Source organism: Trifolium pratense, linkage group LG2 (genome assembly GCF_020283565.1).
Source record: "Trifolium pratense cultivar HEN17-A07 linkage group LG2, ARS_RC_1.1, whole genome shotgun sequence".
Classification (NCBI taxonomy): Eukaryota; Viridiplantae; Streptophyta; class Magnoliopsida; order Fabales; family Fabaceae; genus Trifolium; species Trifolium pratense.
The window spans coordinates 60,859,844-60,867,940 of NC_060060.1; the positions used below are offsets into that span (position 1 = coordinate 60,859,844).

At 35.8% G+C, this 8,097-nt stretch overlaps 2 protein-coding genes across 2 annotated transcripts; one reads left to right on the plus strand and one right to left on the minus strand.

Annotated features, from left to right (window-relative positions):
* Nucleotides 1–1,529: 1,529 nt before the first annotated feature.
* LOC123909344 (psbP domain-containing protein 4, chloroplastic) lies at nt 1,530–4,365 on the plus strand. The gene is made up of 5 exons (XM_045960174.1): nt 1,530–2,004; nt 3,208–3,311; nt 3,544–3,655; nt 3,748–3,975; nt 4,096–4,365. Exons 1-5 carry the CDS (start codon nt 1,704–1,706, stop codon nt 4,158–4,160), a joined length of 810 nt encoding a protein of 269 aa, XP_045816130.1. The 5' UTR covers nt 1,530–1,703; the 3' UTR covers nt 4,161–4,365.
* Nucleotides 4,366–4,786: 421 nt separating this feature from the next.
* LOC123909345 (pentatricopeptide repeat-containing protein At3g21470) lies at nt 4,787–7,748 on the minus strand. Its single transcript, XM_045960175.1, has 3 exons — nt 6,059–7,748; nt 5,135–5,279; nt 4,787–5,013 (listed from the first exon to the last, which is right to left on the minus strand). The coding sequence occupies exons 1-3, from the start codon at nt 7,683–7,685 to the stop codon at nt 4,926–4,928; spliced, it is 1,860 nt and encodes a 619-aa protein (XP_045816131.1). The 5' UTR covers nt 7,686–7,748; the 3' UTR covers nt 4,787–4,925.
* Nucleotides 7,749–8,097: the final 349 nt, after the last annotated feature.

Consider the following 8,097-nt stretch of genomic DNA (forward strand, 5'->3'; position numbering starts at 1 on the left):
CATTTTTCTTCTTAGATATATTTGTATTTATCAGGGGGAGATATAAATATGTTATGCACTCTTTTTCCCTTCACCATGGTTTTATCCCACTGGGTTTTCCTGGTAAGGTTTTTAATGAGGCAGTTCACACACAAAATACTATGTACTCTTGATGATATTTGTTACATCAACATTTTTTACATAAATAAGTATACTCTACCATGTTTTTTTTTTGTCAAAAAAAAAGTATACTCTACCATATTATTTGGGCTTTATAATCCATTATCCCAATTGTAGTATGTATTGATAACCAAAGAAAGATAAATTTGATTGTGCTCGTTGCACCTATTCACACCCCTCACATTTTACAAAACTCGGTTTTACGAAAGTTCTATAAAATCTCAATCAATCGAGTAATCGGTATATTTGATACCAAATGTGACCAAAGTCTTTCAATAGTTTTTTTTTCCTTGACTTATGATCAACTTTATTATAATTTATTGGCATTTGTATTTTCTCAAATAATTGCTCAAGATCCTCAACATATTTGTCAATTCAAGCATCTTTTCAATATGTTTGAGATTCTCAGCTGACAACTTGCTTTGGTTTTTCTATTTGAAACATTGGTCACTATCATCTTTAAATATGAGAATCTATGTGTGAAGTGAACTACATTGATGATTGACCATCACTACTACTAACAAGAATATGCATTCGTCATCTTATGCACTTTCAGATGTCAAGTGATAAAAAAGATGAATTCAATCGATAATGTGACATTGTCAAAATATACATTAATCTAAAACATTAACTTGGGATGAACAATTTAGATGTACATCAAATCAAAATAAAAATACAATGAGAAATGTAAGAAATACATCGTCTGAAACCAAAGTCATAAGGCAAAATATTAACCATCAAGTAGAAGTTACATCTGAATGTTTAACCACGTCAAAGAAACAACGAACAATCAAGCACTTAATTAACCATCCAAGAAAAGCTACGACTCATGGCTTAACCACTTGGTAGAGGCGACAATAATTCAAGGCTTGACCACTAAGATGAAACCATAATTCAAGACTTAACCACTTAATATAAATTGCAATGTTTAACCATCATAAGGTAGTACTTAGAAGCAAACATAAAAAAAAATCCATAAGACAAAACACTTAACCACCAATCAAAAACTATACCTCAAAGCACTGGAAAAATTCACGAATAAGAGAGATCCATGAATGGAAGAAGTACCATGCATACAACCATTGTTGAAGATTTTTGAAGGAAGTGAGATTAAAGTATTATATGATTATTTATCACGTTCTTTACAAAAATTTAAAAATATCAAATATATTTAAAAATAAAAACTTTCAGATGAAATGAATTAATATATACAGACTAATATATTGAATTTTGATACTATGCATGAAATCTTAATTTCCTTACTGACTCAATTGTAACCTATCATCACTTATATTGACACGTGTTGTTGAACCCTGAAATTGCAACTTTCTTAGTAGAAAAAGAAATAAAATTTGAAAGACAAATATTGGAGAATCACAAACATAGTGGCAACACCAAGTCCACAAAAATCTTATACTCGGCAAACCTTAGCCTTAGATAGATTATAGAACCTCAACTTCCACATTAATCTTTTCCACTAGTTTTTACTACTATTATTATCTGCACTCTTGTTCTCTAATTATATTTTCCTAATCATCGTGGACATGGCAACAACAGCTTTGTCCACAACCACTCTACTTTCCTCTAGAAGAAACCCACAACACATGTACTTTCAACCCTCTTCAATTAAAAATGAAATTCCAAAAACTGTACATGTTTCAGTCTCAAAAGACAGTTTTTCAATCAATGAAGAGAGTGATAAATGTTCCTCTTTGTTGGTGAACAGAAGAACAGTATTGGTTTCTGGAGTTTCCTTGTTGGGTTTTCCAGGAGTGGGTTTGGCTGTAGTGAAACAAGGTCTTTTAGCTGGGAGAATTCCTGGTCTGTCTGAGCCAGATGAACAAGGTTCGTTAACTTTGCATCATCAATATTATATTTTTCATATTGATTACATTCTGCCACTTCTTGGACTATTTGTTCCATTTGTATCCTTTGGGTGAAATACTGTGCCTATGTTTGGTATCACGGTCAGAATCACCGTGATTTATCATATGCACCGTAATACCAATTTATGCTTGTTGTATCCGAGAAAAACACACTTTGTTATGTGGTTTTTCAATTTATGCTTGTTGTAAGGCTTTAGGCAAAGGTTAGCATGCATCAGGCATCTGGGCTTGATCTAGAAAAGTCAGTCCTAACTCCACCACATCATGTCCATGTTTTCTTGCAGCTCTGCCATTTTGAGCAAAAATACTATATATATGGACAAGAGGCTCTTAACTCAATTCCTGAATCCTGATTCATAAGCTAGCCTTTGGAATATTCTATATTCACCTCCTCCATCATACTGCAGTGGTTTGCTTTGGCCAAAAAACATCATAAACTAGATATGCATGGGGAAATACAGAAATAAACTAATTAGTATTATGCATAAATATTTGTTGGCATTTATTAATCACAACATGTTAGAAGTCTCACATTGACTAGAGATATGATATAGATAGCCTTTATAAGGGTAGTGCAAGCCTCAACTGTCATGCTAGCTTTTGTGGTTGAGTATAGGCCTCTCAAATTCTAATATGGTATCAGAGCCTATCCTAGATCTATTTGTTGTTTGTTGTGGAGACCTCCCATATTTGGGCAATCCGTTGTTGTTGATTCCACCTTCCAGCTTGTTCAGACCGGGACGTGAGGGGGGGTGTTAGAAGTCCCACATTGAGTAGAGATATGACATAGATTGCCTTTATAAACTCTCAATCTAGCTTTTGTGGTTGAGTATAGGCCTCTCAAATTCTAATACAACACAAGAGAAAGATGCATATAATTAAGTAAGGCTAATTTCATTCAGTGACATGATAAATCCCCACAGCCCCACTTACACTAGTACCACAAAATGAAAAGGGGTCACTAAGTGACCCTTTTAGTTGACAATCTTTCAAGACTTCTGCTAGGACTCTACTACTAGAATGTCCAAGCCTTCTATGGTTTTACATGTTTAATTCTGAACTTTGTGGTTTTACATGTTTTAAGTTTGAATTCTAGCAATCTCATTTTTTTAATGGATTTTAAGTGAAAATGAAATAATGTAGTCAAGTTTTAATCAGACAGGTTGGAGGACATATCGCAGGCCAGATGAGAAGTCAGGAGGACATGGTATTGGATGGAGTCCTATTATTCCATACACCTTTTCAGTGCCTCAAGAATGGGAAGAGGTGATGATTTATGAACTCTTATGTTTGAAGTTAGAAAATAATCCTATAATATTTCTGAGTTCTGTCTCAACTTGTCCCAAAGTATTTAGAGTGGTCATTGTTTTGGAAGAGCTCATAAAAATAAAATAACTGTTCTTGCTCTCTTTTTAGCCGAGAAAAATTTCATTCTCTTTTATTCAGAAGATATTTTCTCACATTTGATCGTCTAGAGGACATTATATATGTTTAACAGGTACCTGTATCAATAGCAGATCTTGGTGGCACCGAGTTAGATTTGAGATTTTCCAGCTCTAAGGAAGGACGTTTGTTTGTCATTGTTGCACCTGTTCTTAGATTCTCTGACGGTGAGTTTGCCCGATTTCCTTTTGTTTTTTAGCTTTCTGGACACAAGGAGAATAAAATTGAAATAGAATGAACACAAACTTTTACTATACAGAACTTGGTGATAATGCTACAATAGAAAAAATTGGACCTCCAGACAAAGTGATCAGCGCTTTTGGTCCAGAAATGATTGGAGAAAATGTAGAAGGGAAGGTTCTTAGTTCAAGTGTAGCAGAACATGAAGGAAGAACTTACTATAAGTTTGAGCTAGAGCCTCCTCATATTTTCATTACGGCCACTGCTGCTGGCAACCGCTTATACTTGTTTGGTGTGACCGGTAATGGTATGTTTCCTTATTATCTTCTAAGTAGTTTTGCAACATCAAGTCTGAACAATCATAAAGAAAGCATTTAAAAAATTTACAAAGTTAATAGAAAATAATCTAATGTTATCTTAATTGCAGGCCTTCAGTGGAAGAGACACTACAATGATTTGAAGAAGATATCCGACTCTTTCCGAGTTGTATAATTGGAATTTTCATTGAATTGAGAGATTACGTGTATGCAATTTTATGATCCGTAGAATAGTATACTGTAATACAGAAGTTTCCAACTACTTTGCTTGATTGGGATTTCTGTGAATCAAGAGATCAAATATGTAAAGTCTTCGTACCTTCACTATACCAGAACAGTTTTGTTACTTTGTTATGCTAAAGTAAATAGTCTGTTATGAAGTTGAACATTCTTGATTGTTGCTTTTCTACCTGCTAAGTACTCGCAAAATGTTATTCTTTCAGGCTTGATCACAAAAACTTGTAGTGATAATTAAGAAGCCTGGTAATATAATTTTTTCATCAATTTAATGGAACAGGGATATTTTTCTATTAATTCGATGGGCATTGCCGCGGGTCTCAGTAAAGACTTGCCGGTAAATAAGTGACCTATTAATGAAGAATCACCAGTAAAATTGAACTCAAGGCTTCTTTGTTGGATTTTTTTTTGTTGTTGAAAAAACAATATATAATAAAATCTCTAATCTAAGCACAAGATGTGCCAAGATTAGATAAATAAAGAACAATTACACTGCCCAAGCAAGATAATCACTTTAGTCTAACAAATCAACCAAAACAGAAAAACCAAAACTTGTTATCTCCTATCACCACAGGGATTTTAAAAAATAGCATTCCCAACTGCATAATTATGCAGACTGGGCAACACTTTGATACCAAAACTAGAAGATTCTTTGATTTATCTGACAGCCACCTCCTACACCATAACTACTAAGATTTAAGCTTTAACTCCTTGAAGCCTCCCAAGCTATATTAGTGTAAATCACTACTAGTAAAGCTGCAACAACTCGGCTTCCATCCACAAAACCCGAACTGTACAAGAAGGCCGACCACCCAACCTATATGTTGCGCGGTCATACAAAAACACCTAGATCCGACCCATTAACTCAGCTTGCAAAACTAGCAGAAATGATTCCACAGCTTGATAGGTAACTACATGCAGCAACACAATTTGAAGCCATCGGAAGTTTTTGCAGACCAAACAGAATGCACCATAACAGAACCGCCTGCGCCAATAAAACGGCTCTTCCAGACCACGCCACTGCAGGCTGCATCTGCATATAACCCTTCATCAGCCTCTCCGCCTTTATCCGATACACACTAGCTAGACCAAAACTTTCGAAACAAGGCCCAAACAGGCTAATGTAACGGGTTTAACATCATCCAATGCGACAATGAAAAGTTAAACTCGGTGCTTTAGATTTCAACCAATTTCAAGCCGTCACCTTCGAGTACTCTGTAACATTCTCAACTAAAATAGATTTTGCCCGAAACATGCCTTAATTTCTTTCTCACCAAATGGACCAAATACAAGCAAATTACACAATCCTATTTTTTGATTGTAAGGCTCTCCCATACAGCACCAAGCATGAAAAAAAACTAAAATGACTTCCTCTCTCCTTTGGAAATTTCAACATAACCATTTCAATTACTCACCACACTTTTGAAAAAAAAGGTGCATTAACAAAATAAGTGAACCATAGATTCCTCGTTACTGCAACCGCTAATGCAATCTGGATTGTCACGATCAATAGTCCCCCCGATTCACTATGTTAATTTTGGTTGCAATTCTATATAACCGCATTGGCTAAGTGTAATTGTTCCTTATATCCCCCTCTTTTTTGTTGTTATGAGATCCTGTCTGTTGTGTCAACCTTCACCGGCTTTCAACACTTAATATGTGGTTTCAACTTTCAAGCACAACTCCTTGCCCTCATCTGAATCACAGATCAAATAGCTACAGTTATTAAGAACTATGTGAATAAGGCAGCAACAACCAATTGATCATGGCATTTGGCTTGTGGCTCGGAGATACACAGCAGTGTTCATTTTGTTATTTCTACTCCTTAGATTGAACTTTGCCTGTTCATTTGACGTGAAACTTCTTTACTTATACTTAAATCAACATCAGAGTTACCTAGGATGATTGAACTACACCCTGTTATCTTTTCAGACCCTTCATTAACCATGTTCCTCCTTACCATTTCAGCATTCTCCCATTTTTCTGAAGCTGCGTAGATATTTGACAGAAGCACATTGTGGGAATTATCACATGTAGCAGAGTATGCACCAATCATCTTAATAACTTGTTCTGCCATTTTCATATCTGAATGAATCCAGCAAGCACCAATCATTGACCCCAAAACTGTTTCATTAGGTTTCACTGGCATTCTTTTTATTAACTCATATGCCTCCTTTAACCTCCCTGCTCTCCCCAAGAGGTCAACCATGCATCCATAGTGCCTGATGCCTATTTCAATTCCATATGCCTCCATTTTAGATATTACTTCCAAAGCTTCACTCACCAAACCTCCATGAGCACAAGCTGAGAGTACAGAAATAAATGTGACAGCATCAGGTCTTATGTTTGACTTCTCCATCCTTCTCAAATACTCAAGGACCTCCTTGCATTTTCCATTGATAGCAAAACCCGAAATCATAGCATTCCAGCAGAAAACATTCCTCCCATTGCAATTTTCAAATACCAACCTTGCATTAACCAAGTCCCCACATTTCGAATACATGTCAACCAATCCACTTAAAACAAACTGGTTCACAACCAATCCTTTATATTCTATCATATTGTGGATTTGTTTGGCAATATGCAGGTCTCCAAGCTGAGCACAAGCAGATAAAACACTAACAACAGTGAACTCGTCTGGCTCAAACCCTTCAACTCTCATTTCCTCAAAAGCCTGCAATGCTTTCTCACCAAATCCATTTTGCACATAACCAGCAATGATTGAATTCCAAATCTCCAAATTCCGAACCGGAATCCGTCGAAAAATAGCCTCAGCCTCCAAGACACTACCCTTCTTGCAATACCCACAAACCATAGATGACCAAACAAAACAATTCCTTTCCGGCATTAACTCAAAAACCTCTCTTGCAGCTTCCATTTCCCCTTTCTTAGCATACCCATCAACCATCACAGTCCATATCACCACATCCTTCAACTCACATGGAACCTTATCAAACAACCTCCTAGCAGTTACAGTGTCACCATTTCTAGCAAGCCCACCAATCATCTGACTCCAACTCACCCTAGTTTTCCCTGGAATTTCCTCAAAAGCAATCAAAGCAGAATCAGTGTCACCATTTCTCAAATACCCACCAATCATTGCATTCCAAGTCACAACATTTCTTTCAGGCATAACATCAAACAGCTTGCGTGCATCCAAAACAACGCAGCATTTTGCATAAGCTGCAACAATTGCAGTTCCAATGAATACGTCGATGTTTGAACCTGCTTTGATGGACTCTGCATGTAGACCTTTAACGTAATGAAGGAAGGGAAGAGAATCACATGCTTTGAGTAACTTAGGGATCACGGCAGGGTCGTGTGTTCCTTGGTGCCGAGATTGTTTGTACAAAACAAGAGCAGTTCTGAATGATGTTTCCTGAGTAATGTTGTTGCTTATTGAACGAGACCAATTTGATGAGTTGAAAATTTCTGCGATTTTGTGACATGTTGCATGTTTCATTTGTATTTTCTTTGGATATTGTAACGGACAGTGTACTCCTACGTACGTAGTAGTTTATTTTTTCTTGTGACGCTTTTAATTTAATTTGTTTTTTAGGGGTGATAAAATGCATGCGGTTCGGTTTGATTCGGTTGATTTTTAAAAAGTCATCCAAATCAAACCAAACCAAATCAATACGGTTTATATTGGTTCGGTTGGTGCAGTTTACAACATATCGTTTCCGTACCGAACAATTTTAAACTAAAAAAAAAAACTAGAAGTTTCAAAATAACATTGTAGTACCAATAAAAATTGTTTCTCTAAAATAACATTATAGTATCTTACAATTTTAATATAAAAAAAAAAACTTGAATTTCCAAAATAACATCACAATACCGATAAAAGTTATTTATCTAAAATAACATTACAACAC

Coding starts and splice junctions, on each gene's coding strand:
- LOC123909345 (XM_045960175.1), bottom strand. CDS start 7,685: ATGAAACATGCAACATGTCACAAAATCGCAGAAATTTTCAACTCATCA. Junction 5,280..6,058: donor ACGTCAAATGAACAGGCAAA/GTTCAATCTAAG, acceptor ATAAAGGCGGAG/AGGCTGATGAAGGGTTATAT. Junction 5,014..5,134: donor AAATTGTGTTGCTGCATGTA/GTTACCTATCAA, acceptor CTTCTTGTACAG/TTCGGGTTTTGTGGATGGAA.
- LOC123909344 (XM_045960174.1), top strand. CDS start 1,704: ATGGCAACAACAGCTTTGTCCACAACCACTCTACTTTCCTCTAGAAGA. Junction 3,312..3,543: donor TGCCTCAAGAATGGGAAGAG/GTGATGATTTAT, acceptor TATGTTTAACAG/GTACCTGTATCAATAGCAGA. Junction 3,656..3,747: donor TGTTCTTAGATTCTCTGACG/GTGAGTTTGCCC, acceptor TTTACTATACAG/AACTTGGTGATAATGCTACA.